This window comes from Carettochelys insculpta, chromosome 1, assembly GCF_033958435.1.
Source record: "Carettochelys insculpta isolate YL-2023 chromosome 1, ASM3395843v1, whole genome shotgun sequence".
Lineage (NCBI taxonomy): Eukaryota > Metazoa > Chordata > Testudines > Carettochelyidae > Carettochelys > Carettochelys insculpta.
This window is the reverse complement of record NC_134137.1, coordinates 176,257,619-176,281,097: the sequence shown is the minus strand read 5'-3', so window position 1 is coordinate 176,281,097 and position 23,479 is coordinate 176,257,619. Positions and strand designations below refer to the sequence as shown.

General features: G+C 43.1%; 1 protein-coding gene across 6 annotated transcripts in view; it reads right to left on the bottom strand.

Annotated features, from left to right (window-relative positions):
* The window catches only part of ERG (ETS transcription factor ERG), a 234,874-nt gene that overhangs the window by 9,103 nt on the left and 202,292 nt on the right, over positions 1 to 23,479 (bottom strand). For 5 of the 6 annotated variants that reach the window (XM_074996040.1, XM_074996033.1, XM_074996072.1 and 2 more), the window contains 6 exons: positions 22,298 to 22,449; positions 13,719 to 13,922; positions 12,709 to 12,789; positions 9,717 to 9,788; positions 1,140 to 1,208; positions 89 to 145 (listed from right to left, as the gene is read on the bottom strand). In XM_074996040.1, coding sequence (XP_074852141.1) covers positions 89 to 145; positions 1,140 to 1,208; positions 9,717 to 9,788; positions 12,709 to 12,789; positions 13,719 to 13,922; positions 22,298 to 22,449 — 635 coding nt within the window. The remainder of the gene's footprint in view (positions 1 to 88; positions 146 to 1,139; positions 1,209 to 9,716; positions 9,789 to 12,708; positions 12,790 to 13,718; positions 13,923 to 22,297; positions 22,450 to 23,479) is intronic. The other variant, XM_074996064.1, reaches the window with a different exon arrangement.

The window sequence follows — 23,479 nt, the reverse complement described above, 5'->3', positions numbered from 1 at the left end:
TATTTCTTGGCAGACTAGATCATATGTCACATCAGATTTAATACGCTCCATTTTAACCAACATCTAGCTTAAATAGAGTCATACACACCTAACTGAGGTCGCTGGTCTTCTGTTTTGGGCACTGTTGAGGATGATGGCTGGGTAGCTGAAAATACAAAAAGTGACACATTTATCTATTTCTTCTAGTTTGAAAATTAGTCACCAAAGAAGCTAGTAGTTTTACCCCTTTTCCTTGTGGATCTCATGGCATCCGCTGGTGATAGGGGACTTTCATTGTGTTCTCTGGCAAGCTGGGATGGGGAGAACCTAAAGGAGTCCAGTCCTGGCCCACTCCCTCAAACTTTTTGGTGCTAGAATCCCAGTCCCTACACATGAGCATTCTTGGAAGAGGAAGGAGAGGGGACCAAGCCAGAGGCAGTTCCCCCTTCCTTGGCCACAGACTTTCCTTTGCATGCAGTTATAGAAGAGAAAATGGGGCCCAAGATTTTAAAAAAGAAACTTTGGAAGGAATACTCATATCAAAAGATTTCAACAACTCAGTAAGTATTAACCTATGTTTCTGCAACACCTGAGGTGTTTAACTTATATCTCTTTGTCTTATTTATTGGTACAACTAAGGATTTTACCTTGACCCAAACTCTTACTTTTTTTTTTCCTGAGCGAGCAATGTCAACAATGGGCTTACTGCTTTCACGTTTTGGTGCCTAGCTTTAAAACATCCTAATCCTTATCTCAATTCTCAAGCCAGTCCTTTGGTACCCAAATACCAGTTCCAGACACTCACATAATAGCTTGAATACCCAAATGTAAAGTTCTGAGGCATGACATCAAGGACACCATTTTGGGAGGGTAGAAGGGATGGCAGCAGATTGTGTGAATTACTTCTCTGTCCTCTCCCCTCACCGGCCAGGAGCGAGAGGTACTTGCACAATCTGCATGCTTCCCCTTGCTCCCTGATCATCTGAGGAATTATAAAAAAGAGCAGGTAGTGTCTCCATACACATGGGTGCTGCCTCCCCCCCGCCTTCCTGAAAAGGCACCTTGCATAACATGGGTGCTCATGTTTGAATTCTATTTCCAGAGGAGATACACCTGACATGAATTGGGCCCTCCCGCTAGAAAATAAACAGGTGCTTTACCTTTTGATTGAGGAGCAGGATGACTATGACTTGTCCATGCTGACCTTCTGGCTTGCTCATACGATAAATCTGAGGAGAAAAATCAGTTGTCTCAAGAACTTTGGTCTTTTTACTGCCTTGCTGGTCTGCTGCTGTCACTCCCTGGGATGAATCCAGGTTCTACGGCTGCTGTTTGTAATTTGAAAGGTGTAAGAGCTACATATCCAATAGGGATATTAGTGAGGATGTGATAGCACTGGTTTTGTTATGACATTGCACTACATAACTACAAAGACTTCTGGTATATTTTATTTTCTTTCAAGCAATGTAAATTTTTAATAAAAAATTATTAATTTTTACTAATCACACAGTGTTTGAAAGGATTTGCTCCGTAGCTGCAGCAATGACTAGCGCAGATAACCTCCGAACACAGTAAGGCTGGGCTAAATATCCTGTAACCTCTGCCATACCTACATCTCTGACCCTGTTTCTTATTTGCACGTGACCTTTACTCTGTCGATTCTGCTGCCTTCATTTGCCTTTTGCTCTCCCACCTATGGCTCCTTCTTTTATTCTTACACTTGATATAGCCCTTCCTCCTCTTGTGCAACCAGCAACCTCACTCGCCTTTTTCCAGAACCATTCACAAAACCCTCCACCTTCTGACTTGTAAGTAGCTGACGGCTGACACTCGAGCATTCTCCAGTGTCATTTCCATAAACAATTTCAAATACTGTAGTTGTTGAAACATAAGAACATGAGAATGGCCTTACTGGGTCAGACAAAAGGTCCATCTAGCCCTTTCTCCTGTCTGTCAACAGTGGCCAGTGCCAGGTGCCCCAGAAGAAAGGAACAGAACAGGTAATCATCAAGTGATCCATTCCCTGTTGCTCATTCCTAGCGTCTGGCAAACAGAAACTAGGGTCACCATCCCTGTCCACTCTGGCAAACAGCCACTGACGGACATAGCCTCCGTTTGTCCAGTTCTTTTTCGAACCTTGTTATAGTCTTGGCCTTCATAACATCCTCTAGAAAAAAGCCGCACAGGTTGACTGTGCACTGTGTGAAGAAATACTTCCTTTTGTTCATTATAAACTTGCTGCCTATTAATTTCATTTGGTGACTCCCAGATTTTGTGTTATGAGAAGAAGAAATATCATTTTCTCTAGATGATTTCATGGACCTCAATCATATTCCCCCTTAGCTGTCTCTTTTTCAAGCTAAAATGTACCAGTCTTACTAATCTCTCCTCAGAGGGAAGTTGTTCCATACTCCTAATCATTTTATTGCCCTTTTCTGAACTTTTTCCAATTCCAACATATTTTTTTTTGAGATGGGACAACCGCAGCTCCAGGCAGTATTCAAGACGTGGGTGTACCATGAATTTATATAGAGGCAATATGATATTTTCTGTCTTATTATTTATTCCTTTCTTAATGATTTCCAACATTTTGTTCACTTTTTTGACTGCCGCTGCACATTTAGTGAATGTTTTCAGAGAACTATCCATTATGACCCAAAGAGCTTTCTCCTGAGTTGTTACAGCTAATTAAAACCCCATCATTTCATATTATTTATTTAGGATTATGTTTTCCAATGTGCATTACTCTGCATTTATCAACATTAAATTCCATCTGCCATTTTGTTGCCCACTCACCCAGCTTTAAGAGATCCTTTTGTAGCTCTTCACAGTCTGCCTCGGATTTAACTATCTTGATTAATTTTGTATCATCTGCAAATTCTGAAGCCTCACTGTTCACCCCCTTTTATGAGCATGTTGAATAGGACTGGTTCCTAAACAGAGTATTGGGGAACACCACTATTCTTTCAATTTTTAAAAATGACTCTTCAGACCTACCTTTGTTTCCTATCTTTTAACCAGTTATCAGTCCATGAAAGGACTTTCCTTCTTATGCCAGGTCAGTTTACTTTGCTTAAGAGTCCTTGATGAGGGACCTCGTCAAGGCTTTCTGAAAATCTAACTAAAAAATGTCCTCTGGATTCCCTTGTCCACATGCTTCTTGACCCCCTCATGGAATTCTAATAGATTGAGGCACGATTTCCCTTTACTAAAATCATGTTGCCTCTTCTCCAACAAATTATGTTACTCTATATGTATGACGGTATTGTTCTTTACTATAGTTTCAACCAGTTTGCCCAATATTGAAGTCAGGTTCACTAGCCTTAATTGCTGCGATCACATCTGGAGACCTTTAAAAAAATTGGAGTCAAATTAGCTATCTTTTAGTCATTTGGTACAGAAGCTGATTTAAATGATAGGTTACAGATTACAGTTAGTAGTTCTACAATTTCAAATTCCTTCAGAACTCTGGAGTGAATACCATCTGGTCCTCATAACTTATTACTTCTTATCAATTTGCTCCTAAACCTTCTCTAACAACACTTCAGTCTGAGACTATTCCTCAGATTTGTCAAATAAAAAGAATGGCTCAGGTATGGATCCTCGGTCTTGAAGACTGATGCAAAGAATTCATTTTGTTTCACTGTTATGGCCTTATTGTCTTTTCACATTTCAATCATCCAGTGGTTGTTTAGTAGGCTTCCTGCTTCTGATGTACTTAAAAAAGTACTATTATTTTTCGAGTCTTTGGCTAACTGTTCTTCACATTATTTTTTGCCTTTTTACTTACACTTTTGCACTTCATTTGGCTAAGTTTACATTCCTTTCTATTCTCCTCACTAGGATTTAACTTCCACTTGCTAAATGATGACTTTTGGCCTCTCGCTGCTTCTGTTGCTTTGTTCTTGTTTAGCAACAGTGTCACTTTTTTCGTTTTCTTTGAGCCTGCTTTGGATATCAAGACAGGGGATGCAATACATCTAATGCCAAATCAGTGCTGTATTAAGATAAGCAGGGCTTTTTTTTTCTGGTGGAATGCACTGGAACAGAATTATGGCACCCTTTTTCCATTAGAACACCAGAAAAATTTTCACTGCCAGTCCTGCAGCAGTGTCGGGAGCAGGGAAGGAGCCCCCACCGGTTCCGCAGCAGCGCAAGAGACAGGCACAGGAGCCTACATGGGTCCCACAGCAGTGTGGGAACTGGAGCATTAAAATTGAACACCCTAACCCCTATGAGGAATCATCAAGTTCTGGCACCATTTTTTCTACAAAAAAAACCCACTGAGCATAAGGTAGTTTCCTTTCAATGGATGGTAGATTGTTAACAGTGTCTTAGCTTTCTTTCAGAAAGGTTGTCTGAGTCTTTAAAAATGAAATCAGGTAGGGAGTCATGAACCAGAGGCAGCTTGACTCTGAGTGTGGCTTTTGAAAGAATGGAATGGAAACAAAGTGTAATGCGTAATTCATAACCAAATTGCCTTTAATTTATTTAGTCTGTTTGGCTTAAGTGTATAACTGGCACTGCCACCACTGTGGTCTGACAGAATCTTACACTCTCAAAACTTTGGTTTTGCTGAGATACACACTTTTCGTTCTGTATTATATTTTACGTAACTGTGCCTTTTATCCCCGATCTTTCTACTTTTATACCACATTTTTCTCTTGTGGAATCAGAGAACTGGAGAAAATAATGTTAACTGTATAGACAAGTCACCCTGATCTGAGTAACTCTGTACAGGGCTATTATAAGGATTAGTTATAGTGCAGTTGCACCCAGAAGCCTCGGTCACATTGGGATTCAGTTGTTCTCAGTGCTACTAAAGCATACAGTTAGTGATAGTCTTCTTTCTGGAGAACTAACCATTCAAAAGGAAAGTGAAGACAGACAAAACGTCAGATTGTATGTTGTGTCCAACTTCTACTGCACACAGCAGACATGGAAGGGGGCTGATCCTCTCCCCAGTATGGATACAGATTAGAACAGCCTGATGAAGTTGAGAACAGACTGGGGACCACCCTAAGCAAGCCCTTAGGTGGCTGTGGTCCACAACAGACAGAGGACTGTCAGAGTGTGACCTACTATATCCACTCCTCTTTGCATGCTGCTCCCTGCCCTGTCATACCTCTTTCCTCCACCTACAGGCCTTGGACACCTGGGATCATCATGGGAGGTGCACTAGATGGCTATGCTACACCTTCTGAGAGCCCTTCCTTGTTGGTGATATTCCCAGAGAGGGGTTTCTAATGAGTGTGTGTGAGCAGGGCCAAGAATCTAGCCCACAGGGAGGGGAAGCAGGACATAATGGCTATGTCTACACGTGAAGCCTACATTGAGGTAGCCTACTTCGATGTGGCGACATCGAAATAGGCTATTTCGATGAATAACGTCTACACGTCCTCCAGGGCTGGCAACGTCGATGTTCAACATCGACGTTGCGCAGCACCACATCGAAATAGGCGCAGCGAGGGAACGTCTACACGCCACAGTAGCACACATCGAAATAAGGGTGCCAGGCACAGCTGCAGACAGGGTCACAGGGCGGACTCAACAGCCAGCTGCTCCCTTAAAGGGCCCCTCCCAGACACACTTGCACTAAACAACACAAGATACACAGAGCCAACAACGAGTTGCAGACCCTGTGCATGCAGCATGAATTCCCTGCTGCAGCAGCAGCAGCCAGAAGCCCTGGGCTAAGGGCTGCTGCACACGGTGACCATAGAGCCCCGCACGGGCTGGAGAGACAGCGTCTCTCAACCCCCCAGCTGATGGCTGCCATGGAGGACCCCACAATTTCGACGTTGCGGGACGCGGATCGTCTACACGGTCCCTACTTCGACGTTGAACGTCGAAGTAGGGCGCTATTCCGATCCCCTCATGAGGTTAGCGACTTCGACGTCTCGCCGCCTAACGTCGAAGTTAACTTCGAAATAGCGCCCGACGCGTGTAGCCGCGACGGGCGCTATTTCGAAGTTAGCGCCGCTACTTCGAAGTAGCGTGCACGTGTAGACACAGCTAATATATAAGTAAAGGGGGAAAGGGTGATGTCAGGTATATATATTTCGATAGGTCCATTTTTATCTAAGCCTTTACTCCCTCACAAAAAAGGTACGGGAAAAGAGGCAAAAACATCATAATAATGAGGTATGCGCCTGTCACCAGGCTGCCTGCATTCCTCCCCATTCTTTGCTTGCTTCTGAGGAGTGGACACAGACCCTCAGATTGTCAACTCTCCTGTATTTGTATACTCTAAAGGCAACCACATTGAACACGTGCATCTGCATACTGATGCTAGTTGTTATAATTTTATTTTAAATTATCACATACCTGAAATTCATGAAGAAGCATAAATTTAGTACTGTGAGAAAACTCCTCTGAGTTACGAGGCAAAACCCACCCTAGTACAGTTACATGATTATACCCTCTTTTAAAGGAAAAAAGCTGGTTCTCAGCCCTGCTTGAAATAGCAGCAAAATGAAGAGTTCGTTCTTAGATAAGGAGCTGAGAGTTTATCTGCACAATGATTTGTATTTTGTTATGCATCTTGTTATCACAGAAAAACAGGTCTGTTTTCACACATGGCAAGCAGAAATTGGTACAACATGTCCCAATCTAGAACAAATCTTGTAATTCATTATCCTTTGATTAGACATTTAGGTAATCTGCTACTACAGTGGATCAATTTTAACTTGCAAAAATTCCTTCTATTCCACTGTCAGGTTACCTGAAGAAACATGACATTGTCATTCAAATGCTTTGGGAAGCTCATTCACTTCCTATTCTCCATTATATTCATCCAACAATGGTAACCATTTAATTTTGATTCACTCTCTGGAACTGCATCCCAACATTTGTCTGAGACCTTTTTATTTTAACATCCACCATGCCTCTTTTCCCTTTTATTTGTAAACAATGACTGCCATGAAGACAATCATATCTATTCCTGTTATTAGCAAAAGGGTTTTAATTGTGGAATAGCTTTTTTGTAGAAGACAGGATCTGTCCTTTCTAGTTGAGAGTTGGACTTTGTTTGAAAAACAGAGTTATCAGGAATTTTCTCTTGAAACGATTTTTCAGCAGAAAATGTTATTTCTGAAAAATCAAAAATTTCTGTTGCAAATTTTTACTTTACCAAATTGTTTTGATTTTCTGATGGGAAAATGGAAAAGAAATCTCACATTTCAAGTCAGTGGGGCTCAGAATGAAGTATTTCCATTTGTTGCACTGACCCAAAATATTTTATTTTGAATCTGTTCAACATTATGATGCCTCTCACTTTGGTGTTGCACAGCCTTGTGGGAGTTCTCTCACAAACTATACCTAGACTTCATCTCCCATGATACAAGATGTTTTTCCTTCTAACAAAGCCTTGTGGTGCATCACGGAGTTGTAGATTAATTGTATAACTCTTGTACAATTTTGTTTCAGGGATTATATGAATGTATTTCATCGTGTTTTAAACAGCCTTTTATCAAAATTCTTGATCCACAAAACAAACAACAAAATATTAACAAAAATACAGGCAGAAATTAAAACATATATAAGAAATTATTTTCATTTTAAGTACAGAATTTGATTTTTTTATATATTTAAAAAAAAAAAAAGATTGATGAACCATCCAGAGGAGTCTGAGCTAAGGAGAGATATACAGTGATTGCCATACTGGCCAAATCTCATATTCCATCTAATCTGCTGTCCTATTTCCAACTCATCAGAAGAAGATTTGAGGTCCAAAATCTACTTCTGTGTTGTGTGAAAACACATTTTTTACAAGTTTTGAATGTGCTTCCTCTCAACATTGGAAGGCCTTTCTTTTGTTGCATTTAGACACACAGAAAAGAGATGTTTCCAATCCACTTTTCTATAACTCATCATACCATAATAATTTTATCATGTACACTACTTTTCATTGGCATCTACTATATAATGTTAAAAAATCCCTGATTTACCAATTGTTCACCATATTAGAGATTTCTCAGAGCTTTAATCATTCTCAACATTTCTCTTTGTCTCCTCTAATTTGGCAAATATAATTCTGGAGAAGGGATAACAGGTAATGAATATGACATTGCAAATGAGGCTAGTTGCACTGTTGAGTTATACAGAGCCATAATAATATTTTCCATATTCTCCATTTCCCTTTGTTCCTTATGCAACATAATGTTTTGTTATTTGGCAAGTTGCACACTGAATAGAGCTCTCTATTGAGCAGTCAATAGTGACACCCCAGTTCTTTTTCCTGAATTAACGAAGTGGGTTTAGAACTCAGTGAGATATAGACATACTTCCAATGTGCATTATATTGCACTTATTATCACTCACTTTCATCAGCCATTGTATTACCCATTCACTTATCCTGGTTAATTCCACTTGAAGTTCCACACAGTTCTCTCTGAATTTAACTAAATTAAGTGAAATAATTTTGTGCCACTTGCAAATTTTGCTTCCTCACTTTTGTCACCTTCCTTTTCCAGACCATTAAACATCAATTACCCTAACTGTGAGGCCTGAACTGTGAGGCCCCTCTGTTAGCCTCTTGTCATGCTGAGTTGACCATTTGTTCCTGGTTTTAGTATTCTGTTTTAGACAATTTTTGATCCATGACAATATTTAGCCACTATCTCATTACTGCTCAATTTCTTTAGTTATTTCTTCTGAGGGTCTTTGTCAAAAAGTCTTCTAAAAATCTAAATAAACTATGTCACCTGGTTCTCCTTTTTCTAATATTTTATTGATATGTCAAAGAAGTCTAGCAGAACAGTGAAGCATGATTTTCCTTGCAGAAGTTGTTTAGGTTAGACCCTATTACATTATGAACTTCTAGGAGTTTTTATTATCAATTTTTAACTATCATTTTAACCAGTGAAACACTTAGCAGTGAATTAAATTTCTGGATTACTATCCAGAGCATTTTAAATGTATGTATACACCATTTCCTATCCTGCAACCCCCCTGGCAAACTACCCCTGTTTCAGTGAGAGATTGGACATCTTTACTAGAAGCTCAGTCACATCAATTTTAAGTCCTTTCAGTACTCCCAGATTTAAACCACTGCATCCAGGTGATTTCCTGTTTTTTAATCACTTTCTTCTGTTGCCTCAATCCCTAATAGTACATCCTCTTTATTATTGAAAAAGCAGAGGTCCAAACTGGGTATTCCCCTGACATCTTCAGAGATCATGAGCAACGTCAAGGAATCTTGCAGCTTTTCAGCAATGTTCTTTTCTTCTTTAACTATTTGCTTTACCCCTGATGATACAGCAGACCCACATATTCTGTTACAGACTTACCATTTCTGATATAAAGAGTCTCTAGTTGTCTGCTTTTATACTCTTGCATCAGGGTGTTTTGTTTAAGAAAAAGTGGAAACAGAGAGAGGTCAGAACAAAAGAGGTCAATATCACTATTCCCATTTTATAGCCAGGAAAACTGAGGCACAGCAAAGTGACGTGACTTTCTAACATTGCTCAGCAGGCCAACAGAAAGTGCTGGGGAAAGAACCCAATTCCCCTGCTTCTGTTCTAGCCAGTAGGCCACATTTCCTCAAACTATGGAGAAGATACTTAATAAGCCACTTTTCCCTCTCACTTCATCCCACGTAGTGGATCATATGTATGTATAGTTCTACGTAGCTCAACATTTGCTATTGTATATGGAGATATGTGAAGCAGCAGGAGAGAGTGGAGGAAGTGGATAGAGAGCAGGATCACATCACATAAAAAGATCACCATTCGTACCTGGCCTGGTTGTAATTCTTTGTGTCGCCTCTGGATAAACTGAAGTATTTGGGAAAATAAAAGCTGCACCTCCTGCAGGGAAAAGCAGAGAAAAAACCACATAACGAATGTATTTCAGCCTATCATCATGTATTTAAATGAAGCATATGAATAAATGTTTGTCTCTCAGGAGTGGGACTTATAGGGCTTGATTCTAGTCTCCCTTACATCAGCATAAATTCATTTAAATTGATAGAGATACCTCATTGCAAACCAAGGTAAGTAAGAAGAGAATTAAGTCTGTATATTTTAAATTTTAGAAAACCTGGCTCCAGATTTAAGCATGCTTCGTATCTGTTGTGAACTGCAATTTAATTTGCCTAATCTTTATTTAGTGTGTACATTTCTCTAACCTGTGGATATTTTTAGGAGACAACCTAGGGTCTCACCCAAGGCCATAGGAATCAGGAGGAATCTTTCATTTACTTCCATGGAATTTGGATCAGGGTTCCACAGAATTAATTTTTGGTGTATAGCAAAACATTGTAAAAATAACCAGTTTGATACAGAAAACAAAGTCTGACTATTTCAGGAATTTAAATTACTCTAACCATGTTAATAGATATCATGGTTAGAATAGTTATCATGGTTGGAAATCTAAAAGGAATCTAAGAGGATTATGCACCCTACTGCTACTGGCTTTTAAAACAAGTTGAAGACTAATCCCCTAAACTTCCTTTGAAGTCCCCCACCCATATTTTCATATAAACAGGATGAAACCAAACAAAGATTATTGCTTTTTCTTACATACTCTATGATATTGCTGACGTAAATGCTGTCTAGGTAGCTGCCGCGTATCCCAGCAAAGTAAATGTAGATTATTTTGTTTTTGCAAGATAAACTAAGAAATCACATCATTGCAGTTACATAGAAAAAAAGTAACAATGGGACTCACTGAGAAACTACTGGATAATTGTGCAGGAAAGTTAATTGCAAAATTCATATTGCAATTGCCAAAGATGGAAAAGACCCTCAAGTCCATCTGCTTTCAAATAGAACTGAAGGGCTCTTCCAAAGTCCATGGAAGTGAATGGAAAGGCTCACACTGACTTGAATGGACTTTGGATCAAATACAGCAGCCCTAGATAAAGGATGTAATGGATATAAAACATCTGATCTTAGTAAAGAACATTTGATCTTTGAGTAACTGTGTTCTAACTTTTCGGAGAGATAGTGTGAATTATTACAGAGACAGAAAAATTGCGGAGTATTTCACGTTTTCTTCTGATATTAGTTTTTTCCGTTTCTAAAACAGTTGTTATTTCTGGTCACTGTAGGTAACTAATACCCTCAGGCATGATAACGTTATATTCAAAACTTTTATTTAATCAAATGTATAATATAGCTTTCCATTTCACCTTCTAATATGCAACTACTAGAACAAAACAAAACTTCCACTAATTTTTGTCATGACTATTTTGAGTGAAATCTTGTAACATTACAGAATTTTGTGGAAGAAATGAATTTCTAATGAATGTTTTATATTTATCTCCTATTTATCCAGGGTGGCTCAAGGAAGGGTGAGTAGCAATAACTTTAAAAAAATTAATTCAGATCAAACTTTTCCAAGAGTCTAGGTAGCTCAATATTATAGGAAATGTATGTGATGGAGATTACGTGCCTATCTATAAAACACTGTAAAGACAGAAGAATCAGCACTTAGTAAAAATTCAGCACAGAAGAGTCCATAAAATACATTCTTTCCCTCCCCTCACCCCCAACCAAAACACTAAAAAGGCCCTAGTAGAAGTACGGGATAATGGCCTACCATGGGAAAAGGGATTTTCACTTTAAATATCCCTTACATAGTTTACATTTGGTAAGGTTATAAACCCCTTTTTAGTTTTAGCAGGTTTCATTTTATTTGTGGTACAGTCTAAATTAAGAAAAAAAAAAAGATTAAAACTGGAAATACTCCATCAGCTGCCTTCTCTAATGGAAAAAAAAAAGTAAAATCCTTGCTTATCCAGTTCTTTTGTGTGATAAAATAGTATGTAAATATGTGATACAGTATATTGCATGGATCCATGTTCTGTATGGGAGAAATAAACCAGACTTAGGCACCAATACTGCAAGCTGATCTGTGCAAGTTGACTCCTGAGCCAGTCTAGTGCTCCACTGACATGAGTGGGGTTCCATGCAGCCAAAAGGATCCACCAGTGTGATTCTGATAAGATTGGATCAGATCCTTAGGGTATGTCTACAGTACAGAGTTATTTCAGAATAGTTTATTCCAGAGTTACTCGTCCAAAATAAACTATTCCAGAATAACACATCTACTATACAGGGAAGTCCAAAAACAAGCAAAACGTATCCCAAAATAGCATGCCTGCGGACAATACAGCCTATTTCAGATTAGAGCCCCTGGGATCTAATCCAAAATACCATGTCTACACAGCAGCATTATTTCAGGGTAAGCTATTCTGGAACAGTTTATTTCAAAATAGCCTCTGTCCCCTGTCTATATAACCCTTATTCCAAAATACCTATTTCGGAATAGGTGCTATTACTCATAGAATGAGGTTTACACATTCTAAATAAGCCATCTGCTATTTTGAAATTATTTCAAAATAGAGGTTGCATTGTGTAGACACTCACAAAGTTATTTCATAAGAGTGGCCATTAGTCCAAAATAACTTTGTGGTATAGACACACCCCAAGAGACTAAATGCAGTTTGTTGGATGTGTGTGAAACCGTGCACCTAAACAGGCATAAAAGAGTTTGTACACAGGGATCCAGTTGCAGAATCTGGTCCCAAACCATCTCATCTCAGTTCAGTGTGTGCGTGTGGAACACTCCTATCACTGTTAGTATCAGCCTTACACAAATATCAGGGGAAAATATACTGTCTCCCCGCGGATTCACCATTTCCATTTTTTAGCATGCAATCCAAACAGGAATCCTGTGGTTTTTGAAGATGACCTATAGGAATTGGAGCAGTGCCAGCATTACCTGTGTTTCTAGCATGCATTAACCGTGGAGAGTTTTGTAAGGCCTTATCAACATCATCTGAAGTCAAATGTGGAAGAGGAGCTACAAAACAAAAAGCAACACCAAAATGAAAAAAAAAATTGAGAATTAGCTTCTAAAAACATTTTCCCCCAACAGGATTGTTTTAAAGCAAGTCAACTAACAATAAGTTTAGTTCTGCTGATTGTGGGGGAGATGTGTCTGTTAAAGCTTTAAACTAGGGTATTCATTTAAACATTATCATTAATCCATAATATGTTGTGTGTGTGTTTGTGTATGTGTGTAAAAAAGACTGCACCACATTGATGTTGTAATGTTTGGGTTTTTTTGAAACCCACATTCAATAATTGTTATGCTTTAAATTATACAAATTAAAGTGAGTACTATAGCCTTCAAATCATTAATTCACTGTTCCTTTCTTCTCCCTTTAGAATGTTAACCATCCATTACAAATTCTTTGGTTTCAGATTTAGGAGATTCTGTTCTCTTTTTCACGAATATACATGACCCTTATTAATGTCAGTGACAGCTACACTGCAGAGCAGAACAGACCGTATATGTTCACAGAATCATGCCTGGAATTTTATTTACAAATCAGTATTTTTACTGTCATTTAGAGTTCTCCTACTTAAAATGAAGAGTATGTGACCAGAAAAAACATCATCACCAAAACTCCCTTTGATTTTCTTCCTGCACTGTTTTGGATGACTGAGTCAGGTTTCACATTAAATTTTGCCTAATAAGGATTTCTGGAGACATTGCTAAAATAATGTCTCAAAGTAGGCACAATGAGCCTGAACTAAACCCACTTCTGTCAATGGGAGTCTTTTAATCTACTTGAATAAGCTTTGCATCAGGCCCTACCTAATCTTCTCAGAAGCAATGACATTTGCGGGAGGGAAATTTGAAATCCCCAAATTAAAAGACACTACAATTGTAAATATGGTTGATAGACTTGTTCTAACCATCGTAAAGAAAGGAAATTGTCTTACTCTCTCTGAGGTAGTGTAGATGTGAGAGAAGGATATCTGCATTGTAGCTTGCAGTGAGTCTCTGGAAGTCATCTTTGGTCATTTTACACAGTTCCTTCCCATCAATGTTCTGGAACAACAAGATGTCAACATCTGGAAGACCATATTCCTTCACAGCCCATTCCAACCACTGACGTACATGGTCGGTGCTCCATAATGTTGGATCTGAATGGTTTCATAAAGCATACAATTAGCCATGTTTGTAGACTGGAACCAGTACTAAATTAGCACAGTAAATTATTGCCGCCCTGGACGGTGTTAATCCAGGAAGCAGGAACTTCAATGCAGTTATACAGGAAATGAATTTGACCCAGTAGGGGAAAAGAAGACCAGAAGGGAAAAATTGCTGTACAAACTATGCTTGTGAACAAGGACTGCTGCTTACTAATTGTAACATATTCCTTTTACAGGCTGAACCTCTCCTGTCTGGCACTGGTTTGGTTCTGAAAGATAAATATTGTCCAGCACATTACCAATACTTCCATTGCTTTCTGGGCTCTATTTAAGCTAAATAACAGCACAGAACACTGAGAGCCAAGACTGGTGGCTGGAGGCAAACTTTATAGGATCACGGGACAATTGGACATACCCCTGATAAGTGCTTGTCCAGCTAACTAAAATCATGCCAGACTATGGATGTTACCAGACAAGAGAGTTCTGGATTAGAAAGGACCAACCTGTACTGTTAACTTGTCCTCTCACAGCTCTCACCCTCAACTGTTATGCCTCACCATTATCCTACACTATTGTTCACACAGTAATGTGAACCCCTGGCCATGTGCAGAGTCCTACTGGGTTCAGGTGTTTGCATTCACAGCACTGGTTGCAGGACAGAAGCCAGTAATTTTTCGTTTTCATATTTCATACACTTTTCTCAGACAAAATGCTTGGTGAAGTCAAGAGCAGTTTTTCCTAAGAAAAGATTGAGTAAGGACATTAGGCTTTGGTCTATTACTTAGTAAGTAAGCATAAATTCAGTTAGATAGAGCATACTTCTTTTCCTAACCTTAAAACTACCAAGTACAGAGGAGAACAAATCATTCACTCACTGATTGCTTAACTCTTACTCAATTGATCTAGAGCATGAGCTTTTTGCCAGAATGGATTGATTTTCAGCATTTATAAGATATTAGCTATGTCTACACTGGTATGCTACATCGAAATAGCTTATTTCAATGTAGCGAAATCGAAATAGGCTATTTCGACGAATAGCGTCTACACGTCCTCCAGGGCTTGTGCCATCGACGTTCAACGTCAACGTTGGACAGCACTACATCGAAGTAGGCGCTGCAGGGGAGCGTCTACACGCCAAAGCGGCCCACATCGAAATAAGGGTGCCAGGAACAGCTGCAGACAGGGTCACGGGGCGGACTAGCACTTCCAGGGCAACAGCTAGCCGCTCCCTTAAAGGGCCCCTCCCAGACACACTCAGCCTGCACAGCACGCGGTCTGCAGAGCCACAAGCCCGCACACCCCGTGGAAGCACCATGGACCCCCAGCAGCAGCAGGACCAGCAGCAGCAGCCAGAGGCCCACACACCAGCTCCTGGAGGAGCAGTGGTTGCCCTGCTCAGTGCCATGCAGGAGGCAGCTGACCATCTTTTATTTCAGGAAGATGAGCTGCTCCCAGGGGATGAGGAAGCAGCCCCAGACCTTGCTGCCCTCCCAGCACTGCCCCCCCCCCCGCCGCCGGCTGTGGAGATACCCCATGAGCACGGACGGGTGGGAGCGGCTGGTGCTTGGCGAGTGGGACAATGACCGCTGGCTCCGGAACTTGAGAATGAGCTGGCAGACATTCCTGGAGCTGTGCCAGTGGCTCACCCCCGCCTTACGGCACCAGGACACGACCATGCGACGTGCCCTCACCGTACAGAAACAGGTCGGCATCGCTGTCTGTAAGCTGGCCACTCCAGACAGCTACCGATCCGTAGGGCAGCAGTTCGGCGTGGGCAAGGCCACCGTCGGGGCTGTCCTCACGGAGGTAAGAGGACCCAGGGGGAGAGGGAAGAGCCCGGGGGGGAGCCCTGGGGAGAAGCCCTGGCGGGGGGGGAGGAGCCCGGGGGGAGGGCCAGACAAACCCTGCACACCCCTCACTGGTGCTCTCTCATGTCCTTCCCCTGCAGGTCGTCCAAGCAATCAATGCCCTGCTCCTCCACAGGCTCATGCGGCTTGGGGACCCGGATGCTGCCATCACGGGGTTTGCCAGCCTGGGCTTCCCAAATTGCTTTCGGGCTCTGGATGGGAACCATATCCCCATCCGTGCCCCGGAGCACAGCAGAGGACGCTTCCTTAATAGGAAGGGATACCATTCCGTGGTCCTCCAGGCCTTGGTGGACAGCCGGGGCCGCCTCTTGGACATTTATGTTGGCTGGCCTGGCAGCACCCACAAAGCCCGGGTCTTCAGAAATTCGGGCCTGTGCCGCCGGCTGGAGGTGGGGACCTACATCCCCCAGCGGGAGATCCCTGTGGGGGACACCACCATGCCCCTCTGTGTCTTCGCAGACGCGCCATACCCCCTCTGGCCCTGGCTCATGTACACTTACATGGGCCATGTCACAGCCACCCAGGAGCGGTTCAACACGCGCTTGAACCATGCGCGCCAGGTGGTCGAGTGCACTTTTGGCTGCCTCAAAGGGCGCTGGAGGTGTCTCCTCACCCGCCTGGATGCAGGCCTCACCAACATCCCCCAGGTTGTGGGCGCGTGCAGCGCACTCCACAACCTGGTGGAGAGGAAGGGAGAGGCCTTCTTCCAGGGCTGGGCTTTGGAGGCTGGCAGGGCTGACATCCAGCCACCTGCTGCCCCCAGCCGCCAGGTCGACCCTGAGGGGATCCGGGACCGGGAGGCCCTGTGGGCCCATTTTGACCAGGCTCTGGGGGGCGAATGCTGACAGGGCCAGCTGTGAGTGAGCCACCCACTGCACCCCCCCCATCCTCCACAACACTCCCTGCCCCCACACCCACACCACAGAGAACCCAAGAGCACCCCCCCCACACACACTTCTGTACAATAAAAAAATGGATTTTTTTAAACAAAACCCTGGAACCCTTTGTATTAATAATATGGAAACAGAAGAATAAGGGGGGAACTATGTACATGGGGGGGCAGTTACAAAACAGGGGTAGAACAAAAACTATTTACACCAACATTGGGGGAATGAGTCCAAAGGAGGGGGCCTTGGGGGACAACGTCCTCCACCACGCACCCCTATTGTCCTGTGCCTGGTGTTGGGGGGAGCAACTCACGTCTCGGCCGGAGGCCTGGTCGAGGCTGTGTGGGGGCCAGGAGAACCGGCAGATACTGCCGGGCGGTGTCCGGAGGCCCATGGTCCCCCTTGGTGGCAGGCCCCAGGACGGTCGATGGTGGAGGGACGGCAGGCGGAGCAGCGGGCGGAGTGGCGGGGGGTCCAAGTGCCGCGCAATGTCCTGGAACGTGCGCATGAAGGCCCCCCAAGCTTCCTGGCACCAGGCCAGCGCTCGCTCCTGGAGATCGAGCTGCTGCTCCTCCACCTGCAGGCACCGCTCAGACACCTCCAGCTGACACTGGAGGGTGGCGAGCAGCTGGGGGTCCATGGACGCCCGCAGATGGCCCCACCGCTGTCGGCCTCGTCCTGGGGCTGGTCCATGCTCCGCCAAAGGGCTGGCCTGGTGGGCTCTCCGGGACGACAGACGCTGCGCCGGTGCTCTCCAGGACCTCCGATGGTGCAGCTGCGGAACAGAGGGAGGAAGAAGAGTGGAGACAGCCGTTAGTCTGGGCCCTGATCCGTGGCCCTTGTCCCCCCACCCCTCTGCTGCTGGTTCCCCATCCCCGTCCCCCGGAGTTGCTGATGATGATGATGACGGGTGTCCAACCCGCCTGCCTGGGGGACCCTAGGTTCTGCTCCCCCCATCCCCAGGGTTGGGGCATAGCGCTGTCCTGCTGGGGGGCAGGGGCTGATGGACTCTTCTGAGGGACATGCCACTGCTGTCCTCGGGGCCATGGTCATCTGGGTGTGTGGAGGGCCCTGGTCATGTCTCTTGTCCCTGCCCCTTAACCCCGGGGGTGTGCACCGGTGGGTACATACCTGATGGTCCGCTCCCACGTTTGGGGGACAGCCATCGGGCGGGTGCCCCACTGGAGCTGCGGGAGGGGAGGGCGATTTGGAGCCCCCCGTCGCTGGAGGCCCTCTCCTCCTCCTCCTCCGGTGTCCCAGTGGCAGGCTTCTGGGGTGAAAGGCTGGCCTCCGGGGCAGACTCCGTCTCCGGGGCCTGCTGGGGCTCGTCGGCCGATGTGTCAAGGGTGGCCGGGGGGGAGGAGGTGTACCAGGGGCCCAGGATTTCCCTGAGCTCCCTGTAAAAGGGCCAAGTGGCGGGCGCAGCCCCAGATCGGCTGGCCGTGTCCTGGGCTCAGGCGTAACCCTGACACAGCTCCTTTACCTTACTCCTGACGTGGTCAGGAGTGCGGGCAGGGTGACCCCGGGCAGCCAGGCCCTTGGCCAGCTGAGTGAATGCATCTGTGTTCTGCCTCTTGCTCCCCATTACCTGGAGCACCTCCTCCTTGCCCCAGAGCCCCAGCAGGTCACGGATCTCGGCCTCCGTCCAGGAGCGGCCCCGCCGCCTCTTCCCCCTCTGGCTGGCAGGCTGGAAGCCCTGGGTCCCCTTGGGGGGGTGCCCTGTGGGCGCTTGGGGGGCTGGCTGGCTGCCATGGGGTGCTGGGTCCTGGCTTGAGGCTGCGGAGGGACGTGCAGGCTAGGCACGTGGCTGTGCTGCTGCCTGCATGCACTCTCAGCTTCCTGCACAGGAAATAAGGGGGCTGGGAGCTTTAAGGGGCTGCTGCACGCGGCGACCATAGAGCTCAGGGGCTGGAGAGAGCGTCTCTCAACCCCTCAGCTGATGGCTGCCATGGAGGACCCCGCTATTTCGATGTTGCGGGAAGCGGATCGTCTACACGTACCCTACTTCGACGCTCAAAGTCGAAGTAGGGCGCTATTCCCATCTCCTCATGAGGATAGCAACTTCGACGTCTCACCGCCTTACATCAATTTCAACTTCGAAATAGTGCTAACTGCATGTAGACGCGGCGGGCGCTATTTTGAAGTTGGCACGGCTACTTCGAAATAGCCGGCTAGTGTAGACGTGGCTATTGTGACATGCAGGATAAGAGTGCTACTGAATTCATCAAGTTTTTGCATGGGAAAGCTCTGAGTAATGTCTTCCTGAATATTATAATTGTGTTGAGACTTTTAACGTACTCATTGCCAGCAGTAAAGCAGCGTGATTGTTCTTTAAGCTTTGTTTGAATAAAAAGTCACCTTTGGACAACGATGGTGGAAACAAAGATGAATACTTCTGCTATCAAGTCAGCTGAAGAAGATTTACTCTGAGGATTCAAAACTGAATTTACATCAAAAAAAGTTCACAAGATGCCAGTTTAAACACATAACATTTCATTTGACTGAAAGTTTTATATTTTTATGATTATCCAGGCAGCAGGCAACCTGATCATTACCTTCATTTTGCTTTTCATGTCTATTCAGTAATATACCTGGCTTGTTGAATGCCATAAGCTGGGTAAGCTTTTGTTTTTATTAACACAGGATTCATGAAAAGGGAGATTCCAAAAAGCATAAGCCCGGGGCTGCCAATCACATTAATCCAGTCCTGCCCTAGAACGTTTTGATGTACTGCTACAAGCTGCTCAACAGATCCCATCTCGCACTAGTTTTTTATTAATTGTATCAAATACTGACAAAACTGGCTGCGAGAAAAAAGAACGGATCCAGATCTTTGCCTGTTGCTATCCTCTTCCCCACCTTTTCAAAGAGCTGAGCAAATTTGTGGACAAAACATTTTTTTTTCACCAAAAATGACAGATTCATGTTGACTGAAACATTTTGCAAATGTGTGTTGAATTCTTTTAGTAGAAAATAAAACTTCAAAACCAAAACTTCTAAAAATACAAAAAAATTGAAACTAACTTTTTGACTGGAGAATCTTTTCATTTTGAATATTATTTCAATTAGATCTATGTAATTTTAAAAAGTTTAAAAATCAAAATTGGAAACAAAACATGTTGCTGTGGGATGAGCAAAATATTTACTACGAACCAGACTTAAATTCTTTCAACTTTTTTTATTCCCCAGAAATTTTCTAAAACTTTTGATTTGGGTTGACACAAAACTATTTTCCTCTGTTTTTTTCAATTCATCCACTAAAACAAAAATCAGTTATCCACACAGTTCTAATCCCTAACTCCAATTCTACCATCACTTTTTCCTCTGAATTCCCTCTTTTCAGTCCTATCCCACAGAGTCCTAGGTTCTTAACTTCATTATTGTGTCTACAGGCCACAGCTTATATCGGATCCCATCAGGTCATGCACACTCAGCAGAGATAGTCAGAGAAAGTTCCAGCCTTGAAGATCTTCAATTTTAAACAGACAAAAGGTAATATAAGATACAACAACATTCCCAAAGGTTGATAACTGAAGGCGAAAAAGATTATGCAATTTGGTCAAGATCACGCAGGAAACCCAGGGCAGAGGTGGGAATTAGGCTTTGACCTGATGCTAGTGCATGTCTCAACCACAGAGCTATCCTTCTCCTCCCCTAAGCAATTTTAACCTGCTCTGCTCCCCAAAGCAATTCTGAAAGGTCTATGGTGCTCATCAAAATCTTTCAGACTATATGCAGCTGCTCATTTCAACTTCCACACATCCTGGGCTTCCCATTTAGTTTTGCTACATCCATGTCAAGTCTTTGCTCTCTGGATCTTTAGACAGTCCCTCCCGTATTGTGTAGTACACTGAAGAGAAAATTATCAGATTACAGGGAAGTGTGAGGCAGCCCACAGCCTAGAGGTCTTGGTGGTAGACAGAGAGAGCTTGATGATCCTCATGGACAGGAGGCAGGGGGGCTGATTACTGATGGAGGAAAGGATATGTTGGTAGAGCAGGGGAACTAGTGTTCATTATGAAAGGATGTGACAGGTCTAACATAAGAAATTCATCAGTTAAATTCATTTTAAATTCAAGTGGATGTCCAAATCTTTGGAGATTTGCCAACTATTTCATTATATGTATCAAATTTGAAGTGCTTCTTATTTTTTGGGATGAGTCTGAATATGAGCTCTGAACTCTGTCACTAGCTGACTGCAAGTTATAAATCTTGTGTTCTGATTTTTCTAAGCTTTGCCACATCATCATTTACATGGCACTTGTAGAAGAGAAGTGAATGTCTGACAGATGAGCTTCGACCCCCAAGTATTTTTGCACAGCTTACAAAATAACTGATTGCAACCAAGATCATCTTACTTCCTAACTCAAATTCAGATTAATCTCAAAACACATCACAAGAGATGCTGAAAAGAAAGCCCTCTTTATCACTCTTACAACCCTATGACAATGAAAAGATCTAAAAAAAAAGGAGCTCTCACTGAGAGAAGTATTTATTTTGCAAAGTTACATTTGAATGCTTTTATATTCAGTGCTGCCTTTTTCCAGTTTTGCATAAAGACTTTATCACTGAATGACTCTTTTTGCTACAGTTCAGAAAAAGCACTATCTAAATACATGTGGAGGGTTGTGCAATGTGTGTGTGTGTGTATGTCTGTGTGTGTGTATGCTGCTTGACAAATAACTGATGTAATTATAGCTTGCAAAATTAGCCACAGTTAGTACTCTTGCAGACTTAGCAACTGAATAACTGTAAAAACATTATGCAATGTAGTAGCAGCAGGACTATTTCACACAAGCTCATTTCTGCAGCTCAAGGACTTATAGCAAATTCTAATCTTCTGTCCACATGATGTAAAAGTCCTGTGTATATATTTATATTGTAACACAACTGTGTGTTGTTTTGAGTTTAGGCGTATGCATACTGATCATTCTTCAACCTGAAGCTTATTTGCAGCACCTGAGCTACCTCAAAAAGACAAGGCAGGCACAAAGTAGTGAATTCTTTCTTGTCCAATTACCTTCTGAATTCCACAATAAAGGTTGCCATCAGCTACTGAATTTATCAGTCATGCGATTTTCTTACAGGGAGTTGTCAGATTCCTTATTACAATTTGCTACACTGCTCAGACACAGAAAACGATCTGGACAAATGGATTCTCATACATTGCTTCATGTCACCAAGTAGGCCTCTTTTCATTATGCTTAGGCCCAGACTGCATCTGTCACTTGCACGGGGTGAAACGGTGCAAGGAACATTTCCTTCTCCTGTGTGTTCTGCAGAAGAGCCTATGATAGTTGCTGCCCCTATGGTTGAGGGGGGAGCAAGGGGCTAGGGAAACCCAGGACAGAGGCATCTGAAACCTCCTAAATGTGGGCAGCCTGAGCAGAGGAGGTAGCCTTATTTTTATGTTTCTCAACTCATTCTTCATCACAATTTTGGGAGTTTACTATTTTTTCCCTAATCTTTCTTCTCAGGGGGTCTTTGTCTTTGAAATGTGTCTCATCTAATGTAATATTTAAAAATCTGACCAGGTTAACAGATTTCCTAGTGATATTAGTAACAGAACTTTGCTAAATAAAAGGAGGATTTTGCAGTTAAAGCTTCTTACCTGCTGGCACAATCACTCTTCGCTCATTGGTTGTCATGTTCGGTGGTGCAACATGTTTCTCTTCCATATAGCCTCCGTAGTTCATGCCGACATTGTCTGAGCCACTGACCAGCTTCCCTCCTTTTGCCATGCTGCAGTCATCAGGCGAATTCCTAGGGGAAAAAAAATGAATTGGCCTAGATTATGATACCACTGCCACTAATATTTTTATTAATATTCAATTTGCATATTACAGAGAGAGACTTTTGTTTTAAGGACTGACTAGTCATCTGAGAAACTTAGAGGCTAGTATCAAAAGACACTGCTTCTGGTGCTTTAATTGATCTTGCGCTGAAAATACAATGAATTTAAATGAAACTACACCAGTTTGTCCCAGATGAGGATCTGGCCCTACACTGGTGAAAATAGGCTGTCCATTAATTGATTTATTGTAAGAGGTGGGGCTAGAAGATTTAGACTTGACTTCCACAGGCAATGTCCCTGCTTCTCTCTCTTTCTAAGGCTATATCTACACTAGGCCAAGGAAGTCGACTTCAGATAAGCAATTCTAGCTATGGCAATTGAGAAGCTAGAATTGACTTATCTGCGCTCAGCTTATTTGGCCATCCTCACTGAAAAAGGTTGATGGGAGAGTTTCTTTGGTTGACCTCCCTCACTCCTCCTTTCTTGTGAGGAGTACAAGAGTCAACTGCAGCCCCCGAGAGGTCTGTTTCACACCTCCCTAACAAATGTGTAAAATCAAACCTTGGATGATCAACCCTAAGTGGGCTAGCGTAGACACAGCCTAAATAGGAGATATGGAAAATATGGCAAAACACACAGATGTGCTAAAAACCAAAGTTATTACTTAGCTTTGGAGAACCTTCTACCTCCATTATTGCCATTGTTTCACTAGGTATGTGCTCAGTTCCACTAGATGCATGTCATGTGGTGCAGTGCAGACACTTCTAAGTATGCCCATATAAAAGAGGCTTTCGCTAAAATCGTGATTCAAAATACCACATGCATGACTGGGAAAGACTTAAAGCTCCTGCCTAACACGGTCTCCATGGTGCTGTAGTCAAACAGTGGACATCTGCAGAGGCTCTGCAACAAGACACCTTTTTACTTTTGGCTTTGCTTTCTGAATAGAGCCTTTAGAGTTTAATGTTCCATAGGGGGTTCCCTAATGGCCTTTTAATG